The following is an 18,984-nucleotide window of genomic DNA, read 5'->3' as shown; positions in this document are numbered from 1 at the left end:
TATGTAAAAGAAAATTGATGTAACAAGTAGGAATCAGGGCTAAAGTTTCAACCCTGATGCTTAACTCCAAAGCCATGCATTCCTATTCTGCCATCTTGCTTTCTAGCACTGCTTTTCAAAGTTTGATCCCAGTGGCATCATCAGAAATGAAAAATCATGGCCCCATCCCCATCTGACACAGAAATCCTGGGAAGTGTCTGACTATGACCTCCCGGTGATCTTAGCGCACACTCAAGTTTGAGAAACACTGCTTTAGTTAAAGGAAGAGAACAAACAGCCAAGGGCTAGTCACCTACCTATTCCTCATTGGAAGAAGGAACTAAGGACATAAGGTTGATATAAAGAGAGCAAAATGTTATATTTCTATACATTTCTTTATACTTAGCCCAGGGAAATAGAGCAGTCAGGAGGCTGTGTTGACGGCAGACAAACAGGAGGCTCTGCTAATGGCAGGTAAACAAGAGGCTCTGCTGGGATGAACAACATCTCCTGGGCCTGCGTTGTTGAGCAAACGCCTTAAGCTAAGCAGGACTCCTGGTCACAGGCCTACCTTGTACCCCAGGTGGCGCTTCCTGTAACTGACCAACAGATCTGTTTACAAGTTCCTTTTTTATTTATTTATTCATTTTTTTTAGTTTTATGGCTGTAACACTTGCATGTAAATTGTGATTTAGAGTTTAATTCCCATTCTGTTTTTTTTTTTTTTTTTTTTTTTTTTTTTCTCTAACATCATGTGGTTGTTTCCAATAAAAGCTGAAACTCAGTTCAGGGCTTCATTCAGAATCTGGAGTGGAGACCTGATATACCAGACTTTTATTTTCTTTCCTTTTCTTTCTTTTTTACCCAATAAAACTTTGCCTCACATTCCATGAGTCCATGGTCTTACTTGTGTGACACTGGACCCCCATAAGAGCTGATAAGCTAACACAGTGGATTTGAAGAGCCCCAAGTCACCCTTTGCAACCTCTGTGACATTCACATGTGGCTTTGAAGGTTCAAGCTACCATGGATTTGAACTTTCTTTCCTGACCTGAACTGAAAACCATGTAATTCTGTTATGTGTGCTACTAAGCTTAAGCATCAGATAAGTCATAGAACTTTTCAGTCATACTTTGGAAGACTTTATGAGACAGACCTATTGGAAGCTTCTGTATATTCCCTCCTTTCGGAGGCTTCTGTGTTGGCTCAACCTGATAACTGGTTATTATCCTCCTGAGGTGTTCTTCTGGCTTGACTTGATTCTACATCCTCACTTCTAGGATTTACAAGCATACAAGACCCCTTTTTGATGATCTTATCTGAGGTTGCACTATGGACATCCACCCATCTTGCTCATCTGGGTCAGAGGGACGTCTTCAGATGTGAGACATGAACAGCTAATAACACAAAAGTCCCAGGCTGAGTGATATGCACATCTGTCCCCCAAAAAAGTATTGCCCCCCTATTCCTAGCTACATAATTTGTAAGGTCCAGTGCCAAGATAAAAATATGTAACTGCTTTTCTGAAAATGTCAACAGAACGTCCACAGCGCCTCGTCAAATCAAGAGCAGGGTCCTGTGTCACCATGTGCGTTGGGCACCCATGAAGCTGGCTCCAGATGGAAAAGACAGGGGTACTAGGCTCTCAACATTAAATTTTTGCCTCTTATTTCCCACTGTTGGCAGGTATTTAGACCTGTCTCCCTCTAAGTCTGAAATATTCTCAGGACTCCATGCTCTGGGTATGTGTAGCCAGACAGGATAGATAAGTGGACAAGGTGGCTTATCTTGTGCTATACACATCTTCGCAGAATGAATCTAAAGCTAAGAAACTGTAGAACAGCATATTGCTAAGAAGAAACTGTCCTGGGTCCATGGGGACACAAACAGGTCCTTTTATACTTGTTTTGTGCTATGTGTGTGTGTGTGTGCATGTGTGCTCATGCACGAACATGTGTGTATCCAAGGCAGCTTTTGTTCACCACTTCTATGTTCTTGACTTAACTTAAACCTTACTCTTCTGCCCTCACTGAGGTTCTGTACATTGGGTCCAGGATGTGTGGTTCTGTAGTTTGAGTCTTTGACATTTCCTGTATGCACCACCACATAGATCTTGTTTTTCAGCAGTCCTTAGCTGCTAATATTTTAGCTCAAAGATCTTGGGGATGCCTTCAGCTTCCCACCTCTGTCTACCTCATACAACTGAATTCTTACAACTTTCTGCTGCCCATGGCTGAGCTGATAGGGTCCTTCTATCTTATGTTTACAGCTATTTGCTCAAGAGCCAATTTTTCCCAGGCAAAGATACCTAGTCCTTATATGTCAGCATGGAGAAGCAAAAGATTTCATTGTTTCACTCAATATCCATGGAGCAAATTACCTCCTCCACAGCTAAAAGTAATCGGGGAGTATAATGGGTTTCCCAGTCACCCCTTTTCAATGTGCAAAGTTGAGAACTGAGATGTGAGAGCACTCTTTTTTAACCCCTTTATGGAGGAGGATGGTGCCATGGGGTGGGGAGTCCTGGGTATCAAAAGCAGTCTTGGAGAGGAGTTTTGGCACAATGAGCATCTTGCCTCTGTGCCAACATGGAAGTTCTCAGGATCTCAGGTTCCTGTAGTAATTACATCATCCAGAAGAGCAGCATCAGTATTAAAACTAGCTCAGCCAGGAAGATGCTAACGAAGAGGAAAGCATATCTGGGTGACCTAAGGATCCATATGGGGAAAGTTTTAAAAGTACTTCGGTTCAATAGGGAACACTTATTTTTCCTGTTGGTTGCATTTTCTTTTCTTCTTTCCTCCTCCTCTGACTCTTCTACTTTATCCACTTTTCAAATATTTTATTTATTTATTAGAGACAGAGACAGGGAGAGAGAGGAGAGAGAGAGAGAATGGGCATGCCAGGACCTCTAGCCACTGAAAAGTACTACAAATGCATACATCCTCATGTGTATCTGGCTTACATAGGATCTGGTGAATTGAACCTGGGTCTTTAGGCTTTGCAGACAAGCACCTTAATCTCTAAACTATTCCTCCAGCCAATATACTTTTCTTTCTCTTTTTCCTTCTTATCTCTGCCTCTACTCTTCTACCTCTCCCCTTACTTCCTCCTCACTTTCCTTTTATTGATTATTATTCATCCAGCTTCATTGATCTAAAGCCCATGTTCTAAAGGAGACAGCCTACTGGACCACCTCCCTTGTCTCCAGCTTCCTTTTGTTCATCTTTACTTTAGGGATGCTGCCCTCCTTTCCTGCTTCTGGAAGACTCCAGAGTATCACAGTTTGGAAAATTGAGATGAACATTTAGTTCAAATTTATTTTATTATTATCTAAAAATATGCTGTGACCACATTTGAGAGATAGGCTGTAATACATCTTAGAGTGCAACAAAAGCTTTTGTCTCAGCCTTTAATCAGATAATTGTTGTATTTTATATTTATTTTAGAATATGTCTTGGATTATAGTAGCTTATCTTCACCTTACTATTTTCCAGCTAGTTCCTATACCCTCAATAATTAATTTCTTTATCAAACACCTAACAGTCGTCTGGCACATAATTCTACTAATGTCTTTGATGTGGTTTGTCCCTTCCAAAATTCATGTTGAGATTTATTTCCCAGTGTATCAGTGTTGAGAGTTAGTGGGGCCTTTAAGAGTGATTAGTGTCCTCCTGAGACTACATTAGTGACTATGAGAGTCAGTGTTGTAAAGAAAGGCTTTCCATAGTGTATTTTATTTCTTTTACTTGAGCCAACTTTCTTGCTAATTTTTCTTTGACCATATTATGGCTCAAGATGTAGTTGCCTGACTAGTACTGAGAACTAAATGAGCTTATTTTCCTTAAATTCCACTCTCAGCCTGCCTTCTTTCTCTTTTCTCTCTTCCTTCCCCCCTCTCTTCCACCTCTCTCTGCAGTGATTGGATCTCACACATGCTAGGCAACTGACCTAACTTTGAACTACATTTGAAGCCCAAGACACTATCTTTAAACATGCTAGACTCAGTGGTTAGTTCTGAGGATGTAGAATATGGAAGATTATGGTTCTGATCTGTGGCCTTGCCTGGAGGATGGGAGCTGGAGGTATTGACACCATGGAATCATTCTCTCCTCATGCCAGAACTCCTTGTGAAAATGTTGCTCATAAACTGGATATCAAGATCACAAGAGGCATTAAGTGACTGTGTTTCATTTTCCTTGGCCCTATATATACCCTTCCAGGTGAATTTCACTTATATGAGGATTCTAAAAGTGTCAAGCTAAGAAGCAGAAAACTGAACGGCAGTGATTGGGGACTGGGATCTGGGTGGAAGGGGGGTACTTGTTACAGGATATTGTGTTTCAGGTCGACTGCAGCAGTGAGTTCCAGAGCTCTGTTGAATGCTGTGTTTACTGGAGTTTGTAGAAAAGCATTGCATATGTGAACATTGCTGGGATGCTAGAGTTTAGTGATCATCTCTCAAAAATGGTAAATTTGCGATGTGATGGATCTGCTGTCTGGTCTAATCATCCTATGGTGTATACATTTATCATGCTACTAGTTTATACAGATGACAGTTATGATTGTGAAAATTAAATCCAGTAATATACCTTTGTGTTTATGATGCATACTAGAATGCTGGAGGTACTAAAAAATGACAGTAAATAAATATAATAACATAATGCTATGAAGAGATAAATGCCCACTTGTGACTGTGAATTTCCTAGGTTTAGATTTACCTCATCAAAGTCAGCGATGATCTCATTCAGCAAGCGCAGGCATTCCACCCCTTGGTTGTTCATTTCCGTCTGAGAGTAAAAGTCCGCGAATCCTGGGATGGAGGCGAACATCACCCCAACAGCATCGTAGGATTGAGAGTACAGCTCCTGCACAGAGACAAGAAAGGCAGCCAGAAGTGATTATCCTGCTAACGTGCATAAGGCCTAGGCACACAGACACAAGTACCTAATGTGCTTCTCATTTCTATAGCGTGGGAAGTACAACATCAAGGTGCTGGCAGATTTGGTGTCTGATAAGGATCCACTTCCTGGTTCAAAGGTGACACATTCTTCCTATGTCCACACAGTAGAAGGAGCAAGGGAGACATGGGAACTTTTGAGAGGACACTAATCCCATGGTTATGGGTTGGACACCAAGTGTTTCCCAACAGCTTTGTGTGTTAAAGACTTAGTCCCTACCTACTGGATTCAACCACTGAGAGTTATGGGATCATGAGGATTAGACTAATTAGGTCATCTGCCTCCACCAGTAGTTTGAGCCCTTGATGGATTTATAAGATTGTGGTGGGGCACATTTGGAAGAAGTGTGTCCAGGAAAGATACATCTTCCTGTCTCTCTCTGCCTCCTAGTCACCATGTGAGAAAGCTCTGCTTCTCCAAAGACTCCTTGTGAGTCCTGCTTCACCAAAGCCCAGAAACAAGGCAGCCAGCCAATATGGACTGAGCTATCTGAAACCATGAGCCCAAACATGTCTTTCTTCCTTTAACTATTTCTCATGTTGGAAAACTAACCGCCAAGTCATGAGGACCCTTTTCTTATTTGATCATCATCCAGTGTTCACACCTCCTAATATGATCACTTTTTGCATTAGGATTTCAACATATAAATTTGTTCCATCTATTGCCCTAAATTCGTGGCATCATCGCATGGACTGGGGCAATCAAACAATATGTGAACCTCAGCTGGGCCCTCACTTGTGAATGCTGGTGCTGGTGCATTTCTTATAGACCCATTATTACATTTTTTTTTTTTTGTCTTACTCAACAGCTGGTCCAGATCCCCACCACTCACCTTAGCATTGTTAATTATGTTCCTCTCAGTAAATGATCTTGCCTCCTACCTCACCTAGAAAATTGCTGGTTTGGATTGTGATTCAAGCCTATTCCCATCCTCACATATGCATTTGCATTCAGATTAATCTTTTGCACCAATTCCAAGCATGTATTTTTCTTTCCTCCACTGAAAGTCAGAGCTTCTAGCTTTATAAGTTCTTCTGCAATTTACTCCTTCGGCACCTCTTTCCTTTCTTGTTTCCTGTTCTCTCTGTGCTTTTCCTCAGCCTCTAAGTATGTTTTCTAAGGGAAAGAACAGCATGGCCTGGATCCTATAGACACTGTGTCTATCAAACTGTCCCTCTTCACCCTGGCTTACAACTTTCTGGCACTGCTTTTTCTTTTGTTTCTTTTCTTGTATAAAAATATTTTATTTATTTATTAGACACACACACATACAAACACACAGAGTAAGATGCAGATAGAGAGAATGGGTAAACCAGGACTTCCAACCACTGCAAACAAACTCCAGACACATGGGCCACCTTGTGAGTCTGGCTTACGTGGGTTCTGGGGAATTGTACCTGTGTCCTTAGGCTTCACAGGCAAATGCATTAGCTGCTAAGCCATCTCTATAGTCCTCTTTTGTTTATTTTTAATGACATCTCAAGCTTAAGGAATAAAGAACAAGCCACCCAGCCCAAATGAGAAAACCAGTGCATGGGTACCAGTTCTTATGTTACTGGGCATCTCTTCTGCTTCACATACTGATCCCCAAGACCTTAATTTTCTTCACTTTCCATGCTTCAGTGAAAGACAGTTTCTTATATGTGACCCTTCCAAGGACGACTTATTTCTTGCTGCTATTCCATTTTAAATGTTGATGATTGCCAAGTTTTTGTCGTTGACTCATTCATTGATTCAAGTTCACACAATTACCTGGCCCACCTCATTCGTAGGTCGTCTGTCTGTGGTGAGTCTGCAGTTTTTCATGGGCTCTACGTGTCCACTGCTCATGCTGGGTTGTCTTCATACTGTTGAAACTGCAGCACTATAAGCCTGGTATGTATTTCCCCGCTAACTCTGTGTCTTCTCCTTCCTTCATTCTTTAACTTAACAGGAGGCACTGGATTTTTTATTTATTTATTTTTTTGGTGGTACGTCTTGCTGTAGCCCAGGGTGACCTGGAGTTCACTATGTAGTCTCAGGCTGGCATTGAATGAACAGAGCTCCTCCTATCTCTGCCTCTTGAATTCTGGGATTAAAGGCATGTGCCATCATGCCTGGTGGCACAGATTTTCTACATCACCAAAGTTAGTACTACTTTCATCTCTATTCCACAAATGACCACATCCCATTAGTCTTAATTTTGCCTGTTAAACACATTTTAATGCTGATTTTTTTTTTAAAGGATGGTTTCCAGTTCTCTGCTGGACTAATGTAATGTTATTTTCTCATTGCCAGGACAACACACTCAATCAGAAGCAGTCCATGGAAGGAAAGGGTTTATTTTGGCTGACAGCTTTGAGGAAAGCTTTCTCGTGGTAGGGAAAGCGTGACAAGTGTGAGCAGGAAGCTGGCTCACACAGTCATTTATTAGCAGCAGCAGGGAGGAAGCAGCAAGGACTAGCCAGCTGGGAGCACACACTGAGACTGGACTGATAAGCCTCGAGATCCTCCCCCGGTGGCATACCAGCTTCAGCAAGGCTGCACCTCCCGAGGGCTTCCAGCTTCGTGCCATTCAAACACAACCTCCGCCTGCCACACAAAGTGGATTTCTAAAATAAAAGATATGATACAGTACCTGCTTCTTTCACTCCTTTTAATTTTTATTTATTTATTTATTACAGGCAGAGAGAGGGAGAGAGAGAGAGAGATAGAGATAGAAAGTGAGAATGGGCATGCCAGGGCCTCTAGCCACTGCAAATGAACTCCAGACACATGCGCCAACATGTACGTCTGGCTTATGTGGGGCCTGGAGAATCGAGCCTGGGTCCTTAAGTTTTGCAGGCATGTGCCTTAAATGTCAAGCCATCTCTCCAGCCCTCCTTCACTCTTTAAACCCTCCGGTGGCCACACTTGCCTCCAATATAAAGCTCAAATGCTATAGTATGGTGCATATTCAGGAACTCACCTTCACTTACTAGTTCAACTTAATTGCATATGATTCCCCAAGTTGGACGTTGGGCTTCAAAAAATGCTCAAGCTTCTTTGCTTCTTGTGTTTTTTTCAAACTCATGGTGGTCCTCCTACCTCTGCCTCCCGAGTGCTGGGATTCAAGGCGTGCGCCACCAGGCCCGGCTGCTTCTCTGCTTGCTTTATTTTTGGTACTGCATGTGGTAGGCAAACATTCTCTCACTGAAGTCCATCCCCGGCTCACAGTTCACTGCAGGGTCCATGTGAACTAGAGTTAACAGGCACCTGGCTGCAGGTATCTCACCCACTCCAGGGTCAGTGTTTGTGCATCATTGTGTGGCTTTTCTCTGGACACTAGAGGGAACTGTGCCCATGTGAGCAGCAGCTTTAAAGAGCCAGAAACTTAACCTCATGCCCCTTAGGTGCAGCTCTCCACCAAAGAAAGACGGGTGGGCAGTGGTACTTTGTTCTTAGCCTCTTCACTCCCAGAACCAGGTCACTTCACTGCATCTTCCCGAATTCTGTGGGAGTAAGCTCCACTTGTCCTCTGAGGTAGCTTCTCTCCTCAGTATTGCATCGTTCTGTCACTCGTCATCCCTGAGGCCTTTCCTGGGACCACGCTCATGGGAAAATGCTGCTTTTCAAATATTGGCTTCAAGGTTTGCTTCTGGAAGAAGCCAAACAAAGGCACAGCCACTTTGATGTCACATTTAAGTGCTTTCAATTCCCAGGCCAAGTTGAACTTGAACAGCTCTGCAGTGCCCCCAGTCCTGGCATCATTTCTGATCTTCATCTCTGCCTTTAGATGGGAACGCTATGAGGGCAGACACCACTTTTCCTTCATCTTCGTGTATTTAATTCAGTTGGCATTTCAGATGCCTGCAATATAATGTGACCCTACATAAGGGCTGGTATAAAACAAACTTTCAGGAAAGGTCCTTAACAACTGAGCCATCTCTCCAGCCCCTTTTAATGTAAACTTTCAAAGTTATTTGCTGAGTTAATGACTTCCTGGACTTTGAAGGGACATTAAAGCTTAAAAAGTGCTTTCACACAAGTGCAGGACTTTCAGAACTACGTGAAGTAGCTTAATTATTACCCTTACTTTATAGATGAGCAAACTGACAGAGAGGAGTTGAGTTGTTTTGGATCACACAGCTCATAGAAGAAGGCAGAGGGATAGAGGATTTGAAAGGTTCCTCACTCTGCACATCTGAATGTGCCTCCTTTACCTGTGACACCCTAGGTCTGAGAAAGACGATGCCATTGATTCATGATCAATCTATCCTGAGTTTTATCTGTGGCTAAGTCTATTGCTTATCCAAATGGGCACAGGCAGTTGGTGACTGGCTGGGCTGGGTTTAAGTGGGTGAGGGAAAGATCACAGCCGAGGAGCAGAGTAGAAGCAGGTGGATTGATGAAGCGGGGCCTTGTTTCCTTGACTTGGAAGGTGGTGATGACTGAAAGGAGATTGCCTGCCTCAGGGGTCACAGAATATGCTTTGGTATGGAACCACATCCTCCAGGTGGCTGTGATTTTGGAGAAAAATTCTCTTACCTAATACAGATAGCATTACTTTGTCAAGGCTGATATCACAAGTGGCTTAAATTGCAGGACTTAACTTCCCACAGCCCTGGAGGGTGGAGGCTTGATATCAAGAGTCTTCTGAGGCCTCTGTCCTCAGCTTGCAGATGGACATTCTCCCCTGTATGTTTCTGTGCTCTTCACTCACCCCAACCTCTTTTTTTTTTTTTTATAAGAAGAGCATAGACTGAACCCGCTGAAACCATGAGCCAAGGAAATCTTTCCTGTCTCAAGTTTCTTTCTCAGGCATTTAATCCATTACGGTGACAAAAAACAACAAACACACTGACCTTAATCTCTTTCTTACTACTTCAACTAGGGACACAAAGGCAAGAAGGTGACACATTGAAATCAAGATATTTAAGAAGTTAGTTTACAAAAGCCTTAGTTAAAAAGACAGTGGAAGAAGTAGGAGACCCTAAGAAATCCCTCAGAGCTCAGCTCAAAAGACCCATCATCTCTCTAGACACAGCGGGATGAGGAGAGGCTAAAGCTGACTGTACTCTGGTGTCAGCACAACGTGGTCTTGAGAGGATCTTTGTGGGCAGACACAGATGACCTCACTTGGTGCCAAGGGAATATGTATCTGTCTCACTGTCCTTCCTCTCTCTCAGATGCCTCTATTGGTTATCCTCAGCTGGGTGCTAGAATTTATGGTATGGCATTGCTATGATCCACGCAGGTCAGGTCTAATCCCTTCCCCAAGCAGGTCAGAGAGGAGGGGCAAGGGAATTGGAAGGTCATATGCAAGAGCTCCAGCCCACCTCCCCACATCTTTAGAAAGGATTCTTTATTCATCTCACTCTAATTAACCACTTAGAACGTACCATCTGTTACTTGCTATTCTGGGCTTAAAGAAGAAAAAAAGCATGCTGTAAATGGGGAAGGCCTGCTGAATATAGAAAAGTTATAATTGTTTTGTTGTCATCTCCTGGGATGGAAGGATAGGCTTGGACTTTGTAGTGGATTCTGAAAATCCGCATGCACCTCTTCTCCACTCCACATGCCAACATGACGACTTAGTTCTCTTTGCTCAGGAGTGGTGATCTGATCAGTCGCCTTTCCAGGCCTGTCTCCTTCCAATCCTGGCTTTACACCAAGGGAAGCCAACACCCTGCAGGGTAGGAAGGTGGAGACCTGTTGATCTCATGCTCTTTCATGCCATTCAGGTCTCTACTCGAATGCCACTTTCTCAGAAAGATTGTCCATGACCCTGTAATGGTCTGAATTCATCTCCAAGTTTGCATATTGACACTTAGCATGTGAATTAAGCATTAGGAGGTGGGCATTGTTAGGAGATGGATAGGTCATGAGAGTAGGGTCTAACAAATGGGGATGGGTCTTGGTATTTTATAGTACATCCCTGCTTGCCAGTGCCAGGAGCTGCTGTGGGATGGAGTGCTCTGCTGGCTGGCTGCTCTTGTCATGGTTTCCCTGCCACAGTGAAACTTTCTCTTGAAACCACAAGTTGGAAATAAGCCCTTTCCCTCCATTTGCTTCTTCTGAGAAGGTAACTGCCAAACCTAGTCTCTGGTATTTTGTGAAACAACATAAATGGACAAAGATATCATTGTAAATATCCTTACAATGCTCTCTTTCACAACTCAGCCTTTTCTGCCTTTAGAATTTTTCACTGTCTTACTTACTGTCTGTCTTCCAAAGGGAACAAATGTTTCATACCAAGAAGGGCTTTTCCTGCTCTGCTTTACTGCTTTGACTGTATCTACAACACCAACACCAAGTTGATCCTCAATAACACATGCTGACAGAACAGGTGAAGAAGTGATAAGAGATGGGCTGTGACAGGAGGAGTGGAAAGAATAATGGCATTGATGATTCACTTTGACCAATAATGATAATGATAGTAATAATAAAAACAAACTACACGCTCTTAACATATTCCAGTCATCATGAGATTTTTTTTTTTTGCATAGTAATTCAGGTAGGTGTTATCACAAGTTGAGTGAAGTTGGGAGGTGTTTTGCAGATGAACAAAGTTCTACGTGAAGGCTCCTGATGCCTTGTGGTATAGGCTTTGTTGGACACATAAGGCGTGTTGTTACTTCTCTCTTTGTACACACAGACACACACAAACATACTGTGTCTGACCCAAAAATGTTACAGGCAAAAGTGGCACAGAAGCCATAAATGTAAAGGCTAAAGGACTCTACAGGAGATGTACCACTGCTTAGAGACCATGAGGTAGACCATGAGCTCTTGAGGCCTCTACTTCTTCCCTAGTAATGTGGAGATGGTAAGAGGGTAAAAAAGCTATTTTTTAAAAAAATATTATTTATTTATTTATTTATTTGACAGAGAAAGAGGAAGAGAGAGAGAGGGAGAGAGAGAGAGGGAGAGAGAGAGAGACAGACAGACAGAGAGAGAATGAATGGGCACGCCAGGAAACTTAACCTGGGTCCTTTGGCTTTTCAGGCAAATGCCTTAACCATTAAGCCATCCCTCCAGCCCAAGAAAGCTAATTTTTATCCATTGCCTATCTCAGTACCTGGCATACAGTAAGTGGCATTTCATTATAATGTGAAAATTCTCTAGGCAATGCAAACATGCTTTGTGGCTAATTATAGTTGAGTTTGAGCTGTCTAAATATTTATACAACCTCACTCAATCCTGATGACTTTTATTGAAAAGGTCGCATACACACGATTAAGGTTGAAGCTGCCATGATTGTTCAATGACATCTGGTCAGAACTCCAGCTGACAACTGGGGCTCTCATGGATCCCCAGTTGGTGTCTTTCATTTAGGGGTGAAAACAGCCTCTTGTTACCTTTTCCTGCTGGCCTATGTATCTCACTGTTTTTTTGTCATGATTAAAAAGCATCTGCATTGCATTGTCTTTGAGTTTTCCCTCTGAGATCTGCATGTTTGCCTCTTTTCATCTGCTGGTCATGGTTGACACTCATTCACCTCTGCTCTGCTCTCATGGCTCTGTCAAGAAGCTCTTATAACAAAAACTTTGTTCTCAGCCAGGCTTAAGGCAACCAGACCTATCTGTGGAGGAGGGTGCGTGGCTTTGATCTGCTTCAGAGAGGCCCTCCAGGATCCAAGTACTTCCCATTATGAATCCCTCATCCCCTTGGATTCTCTTTCATTGAGTTTTATTCAAGGCAATTTAAATGCCATTGCAGCATCCTTGGCAAGGATCATCTGGTCCTGGTTGAGTGCCTCAGTAAGAGAAGGATCAGACTTGAGGATCAGTGATGACCAAGGCTAACATTGCCTCCATCCTGGAAAAGCTGTTCCTGAGGTGGAGCCCATGGCTGGCCACAGTGGATCTGTCCATGGTGCTAGGGCTATGTTGCATCCCACAGAGCAAAGCCAAGCTCTCTCACATGAGAACCCTCTCTCACATGAGGACCCTCAGACGTTTGAAGGTTATTGGATGAACTCAATTGTTTGAGTGTTTTAATTTCTCATCTCTGACATGGGCTATATCATTGAGTTCTATTCTATGAATCACAACTCTAAAAGCATCCTAGAACTAATTTTCTCTCTGTTTTTTATTGCCTTATATAAGGATCTTATCTGGGTTACTTTATGGTATCCTATCTAGCTTCTGAGTCAGTGGTCCTCAGTTATAATCACTGCCATTAGATAATTGACCAGGTTCTGCTTTTTAAAATGAGAAATTTATTGTATAAACATGCTGCACATTGGTCATATTCAAATCTGGTTACAGTCTTATGTTCCCTCTCTGCACTCCTATTTCACTGAAGGCCCTGCTTAGTGGGTTATCAGAATTCACTGTGGGATTATGCACCAGTCCTCAATGCCTTGGAGCATACCTTACCACCCAGGGGCTCTCACATTCTTTCCATACTCTCTTCCACCATGTTCCCTGAAAAACTAAATGTTATGCTTTAAACTTCCTTGAGAGCCTTATTCCACCTATAAGTATTCCTAAGTTGTTCTGGAGAGATAGCTTAACAGCTAAGGTGCTTGCCTGCAAAGCCAAAGGGCCCAGGTTAGATTCTCCAGGACCCACATAAGCCAGATGCACAAGGTGACACATTTACCTGGAGTTTCTTTGCAGGCCCTAGCATGCTCATTCTCTCTCTACCTTCCTCTATTTCTCACATAAATAAATAAATAAATAAATAAATAAATAAATAAATAAATAAATAAGCACTTCTAAGTCTTGTCACAGCCCATCAGGCCTGAGTGATAGGCCCTGGCCATGTTTCTTTACACACCACCCATCTCTCTATCTGTATCTTTGTAGTGGGTAGTGTTCCTATACAAGTCATGACTATTTGGAGCATCAAAAATTATTTAGAGGTGTTATCTCTGTAGATGTAATTAAGTAATGATGAGACAATACTGGTTGAGGGTGGTCCCTAGATCTAATGACTGGTATTTTTGAGGAGGAAGGAGAACATGTGTCTGTATAAACAGGACCATGTGAAGATGTAGGCACAGTTTGGAGAGATAGGTCCATAGGACAAGGAATATCTGGGGTATCAGAAGCTCAAGAAGGCAAGGAAGTGTTCTCTCCTACAGCTTATGGAGGGGGACATTACAGCATCTTGAGTTTTGAATTCTGTGTCACTTTCCCAATGTGAACTTTCAGGCATGATGTAAATACAATTATTGTTTGTGAGCACCTATTCTATATGGAGAAATGTGTCAAGACTACATATCCTGATACCAGCCAAAGGGGAAGGAGATCAACACAGAGAAAAATCAACTCCTACCAAATCAGAGAGCCAGAGCCCCAGAGGCCCCAAACACCTCAGCATTGAAGCTGACCAAAAATGAACCCAATATGGCTCAGGGAAATTTTGCAGAAGAGGGGGGTGTAAAGAATGTCAGAGTCACATGTTGGGTCAAGATATGAAGAGACATTTATCGTACTAATAACTGTGGGCTAACTCCAGAATGCACGACCCCTTTACATCAACAAGGAGGGTCCATTGGGAGGGGGTAGATCATGGATGAGCCTAAACAATGGCACCAAACTGCCTGTATTTGCTGAAAAGAAAACTAATAAATTAAATTTAAAAAAGAGTATATATCCCATACCCCCTATATATACAGACATGCAGGTATATATTACATACCCCATAATACATATGTGTATGTATATATATATATATATATATATATATATATATATATATATATATACACATACATATACATATATATTATATATATGCATACATGTTGGTGTGTATGTATTCATAATTATTATTTTAATAAAATACATGTCATGCACCACTCACCATCTTTACCTTTTGTGTAATTCAGGGGTCATAAGCACATTCACATTACTGTGCAGTTATCCCCACCATCCTAAAACATTTTGTCTCTTGCAAACATGAAAACCAAGTATCCATGATACAGTAATCCCCCATTCCATCTTGTCTGTAACCTCTACCAACCATCATTCTAACTCTCTTTCCTCTGGATGTGACAACTGCAAGTATGTAACATACATGGAATCATATGTAGCATTTATTCTTTTGCAGATGGACTTATTTCACTGAGCATAAGGTTTGTTTCTCCTATACCATGTGCCAGAATTTCCCTTCTTTTAATAGATGGATAATATTCCATTGATGTAATATCACATTTTTTAAAATCCATGTATCCTTTGATGAATACTTGGGTTGTTTCTGTCTTTTCTGTTGTAAATAGTAAATATAAATATTTGTAAATAGTAAATATATATCTCTTTGAGACCTTTCTTTCAATTCTTTTGGGTATATATTCAGAAGTGGAATTTCTGAGTATATACACATGTGTATATTTATAGTTGCAGGACTGATTTTTACATACTTAATTTCATGAGCACACACACACAAAACTGAAATTCCAATTCATTCATGTAATGAGAATCTTATATCCATCTAACTGGGGAGGGACTAGAGGATGAGAAGCCAGGTGTAAATCTCATGGCACCAGACAGGTTGGCTCCATGGAGTAGGCCTGGTCTTTGTTCTCATGTCCTCACATGAGGATAGCAGAGTGTCTTCCTGAGCTCAGGATCAACATGAGCATCTGTCCACCGCCACCAGACAGGCCTAAGCTCACCTCGTTGTCTCGGTCCTTCTCCAGGAAGTGGCGGGCCACGTGGCTGGGCAAGATGTTGCGCAGCATGTTCTCGTTGTGCTCCCTCAGCTCCCTCATCTCATTGATCTCCTCTTTGGCCTGCACTCGCCATAGGAAGTCCAGGCGGGCTGTGTACTCCAGCTACAATCCACAGCAGACAAAAGAGAAATAATGGGTGAATCTCTGGGACCCAGGTTTTAGGGACGTGTATCTGAAAGTGGGTGGGGAAATTTGTCAAGGACTCTGCACAAGTGAAAAAGAGCCTGGTGGGCTCATTTTGAGGCATTGGCTTGAAGCCAAGTGATCTGGGATGATTAGAGCTTGTAAGAGTGTACATCTACTCTTATAGGCATTATTGTACCTGTGATTTTGTTCTCATTTGTGTGATTATCTGACCGTGCCTGTGTCCTTGAATACACTGTGGGTGCTAGGTATACATGAGTCCCTTCACCTGTTTTGTATTACATGCTTCCAATTATGGACTGAATGTATATCCTCTTCATTTTGTGAGCCTAACTCCCGATGGCATGGCATTTGATAAAGGGACCTTTGGGAGGTAATTGGGGTTAGATGAGGGTGCTGAGATTAATTTTCTTACTAGTAAAGACACAGGGGACCTTGCTTTTCCCCTCTATATATGCCCACACCAAATAAAGACCACCTAGGGCATAGCATCATGGTTGTCTACAAGCCCAAAAAAGTTTTCATCAGACACTAAACCCTGTCTGACCGTGACATTAGATTTTCTAGCTGCCAGAAATATGAGAATAATAAATCTCTGTATGCAAGCCATGTTATGATATTTTGTTAAGACACTGCAGGTCTAGGATGTTTAACATGAGGAGATGTGCCTGGCACAAGGCAGAAATTGGTCAGTATTGGTTACCTCAACAAACATGAATTATGAAAATAAGTACCACCTAGGTGTTAGTTACCTTAAGCCAGGCTCTGCCTTAAGCAACATTCAAATACTAAGTCTTTAAACAAAACCTTAACAAGAACATGCCACTTTCATTCTTTATTTCTCAATGATGAGTCAAAGAAAACACAGTTAAGGAACTTGACCCTGCAGGTCACACTGAATTGGTGGTGAAGTCAGGATTCCAGGTTAATTCCCAGACTGGATATGAGAGTCTGAGCTCTTGACCATGAGAAGGTGAGCAAGAAGATGAATGTAGGCATACTGAAAGGTTCTTGGACTTAACATCAGGCAGTCCAGGTTCACATTCAGACACTGGACACTGGACCAGCAGGGAATTCATCTCGGTTTCTTCACCTCTGTGTTTAAGAGGAATACCCCCGACACGCCGGGTGGAATAGAAAGTATTTAGGAAGTTGGACTTAATACAAACTTGTCCGTCTTGTTGTAGCTGCTCTTCACACTGGAGGTAGGCAGCTTCCTTTCTGAGGCAGCTCACAAAGCACCTTAATCACAGCTTTCGGGATATTATTATTATTATTTAACAATTAACACAATATGATACACTGCTAAACACATGGTTGGATGTCCCAATTCAAAGCCTTAAAATATTCAGCTAGTTTCTTTGTCTTATTTTCAAGTCTCAGTGGATAGCAAAAATATGAAAAGACCCAGGCACAAGGTTATTCATTCAGTGACATTTATAACAGCAAAAGCTGGAAAGAACCCAAGTGCTCATTCTGTTGGCTATATAAACTATAGTTTATGCACACAATAGAACATGATGCAGTAAAAAAAGAAATGAATACGATTTCTCTGTGCTTTGATGGGCTGATTTCCAAGGACAAAACATGTATGCTATCACTTTATAGATCACTTATCTAAAAGTGGCCTCTGTCTCTCCATACACCCCCCCATACACAAGTCTTTATTAAAATGGAAGTGTAGACCAACAAAGGTGGTTATCTAGAAGACAAGGAAGCGATGGGATATGGGATAGAATGGCATACTCTGAATAAAATAGTAGCTTAAATTCTATCCCTAGTATTCCATCCTGTTTTTTTTTTTTTTTTTTTTTGGATAGTTTCATTTATCCCAGGCTAGCTTTGAACTCACTATGTAGCAGAGAATGACCTCAAACTCCTGATTCTCCTGGCTCTACCTCCCTAATGCTGAGATTACAGGCATGCATCACCATGTCCTGCCTAAATACAGGTTTTTATAACCTCATTAATCTTTCATTTGTAGATCCTTTTTCTCCTTCCTAATCTTCCTATTTTCAGTGATGTTATAGTTACTTTCTCTGTGCTGGGACAAGACACCTGACCAAGAGCAGGTGAGGGGAGGAAAGTTATATATTTTTGTTTATAGTCTTGAAATGCTTCACGATGGCAGAGTAAAAGATGGCATGAGTTGAGGCTGGATATTACATCTTCCACAGCAGGTGGAAAACAGCAGCAAGAGAGTGAACTGAGACTGGGCCAGGAGGAGGTGGCTATAGCACCCCTAAGCCTGCGCCAGACTAGGGCCTGGTTTACGGACGGGTTTGCACACTATGCGGGCACCAATGTTGATAGAAGTGATTGATCTAAAATACCCGGGGTAAGTTGAGATGCTCTTCCACAGAGGTAAGGAAGATTATGTCTGAACTTCAGGAAATCTTACAGTGATGCCTCTTTGTATTACCATGTTCCGTGATCCAGGTCAATGGGAACTTGCAGCAGCCTAATCAAGGCAGTGTGATATGACCTTCATTCAGGAATGAAGGTATGGGTTACCCCTCTGTGTAAAGAATCAAGACCTGCTGAGGTGCTTGATGATGGTGAAGGAAATACAGAATGGGTAGTAGAAGGAGGTAGTTACAAATACTAGCTAAGGCCACATGACCAGTTACAAAAACAAGGACTGTAATTGCCATGAGTGTTTCCATTCTACTTTGTTGAGAGTGTTTGTGTATATGTGCACCCGTGTTTTTTCCTATATTTCTCTACTAAGTAATTGTTGTTGGTTGATATTATATACATAGCTAAGTGTTGTTGGATTAATACTTAAATTATTGTACATTAGAGACCAAGCATTCCTCAAGGCACCTTGCCGTGTGCTTGGGGGGAAAGATTGTATGTTTCTGGTTGTATGTGGGATGTTAATATGTTAGACAGAATTATGATCTTATTATCTTCATTTTGAAACTAAAAATGGTATAAGGAGATATAGTTTGGTGTCAAGTGGACAAGGGGTGGATTTGTGATGGTTAAGTTCCTTTTCAACTTGATCTGATTAGGAATCTGCAGACATTCCTCTTAGGTTGCTTCCAGGAAGGATAAACTGAGGAGGAAGTTCTTCTTCCAGAGCAGTCAGCCCTCTCAATGGTGGGGTACATATAAGAAAGCTCTGAGAGAACACAGTTTCTTTTTTGCCCTCGGCCTCCTCTGCTATTCACTTATATACACATCTGTCCTGTTCAGCTATCCTTCCTTGGCATTGGAACAATGTTTTATAAGCATTCTAATGTGGATATG

The 18,984-nt window shown here is 41.9% G+C and overlaps 1 protein-coding gene across 3 annotated transcripts in view; it reads right to left on the bottom strand.

Moving 5' to 3' along the window:
• Adcy8 (adenylate cyclase 8) overlaps positions 1-18,984 on the bottom strand; it is a 229,597-nt gene that overhangs the window by 7,773 nt on the left and 202,840 nt on the right. For all 3 annotated transcript variants that reach the window (XM_004656171.3, XM_045143768.1, XM_012948266.2), the window contains 2 exons: positions 15,529-15,687; positions 4,701-4,847 (listed from right to left, as the gene is read on the bottom strand). In XM_004656171.3, coding sequence (XP_004656228.1) covers positions 4,701-4,847; positions 15,529-15,687 — 306 coding nt within the window. The remainder of the gene's footprint in view (positions 1-4,700; positions 4,848-15,528; positions 15,688-18,984) is intronic.

Source organism: Jaculus jaculus, chromosome 2, assembly GCF_020740685.1.
Source record: "Jaculus jaculus isolate mJacJac1 chromosome 2, mJacJac1.mat.Y.cur, whole genome shotgun sequence".
In the NCBI taxonomy this organism is placed as follows: Eukaryota; Metazoa; Chordata; class Mammalia; order Rodentia; family Dipodidae; genus Jaculus; species Jaculus jaculus.
The sequence above is the reverse complement of the archived record's forward strand: the minus strand, read 5'-3'. Positions and strand labels throughout refer to the sequence as shown.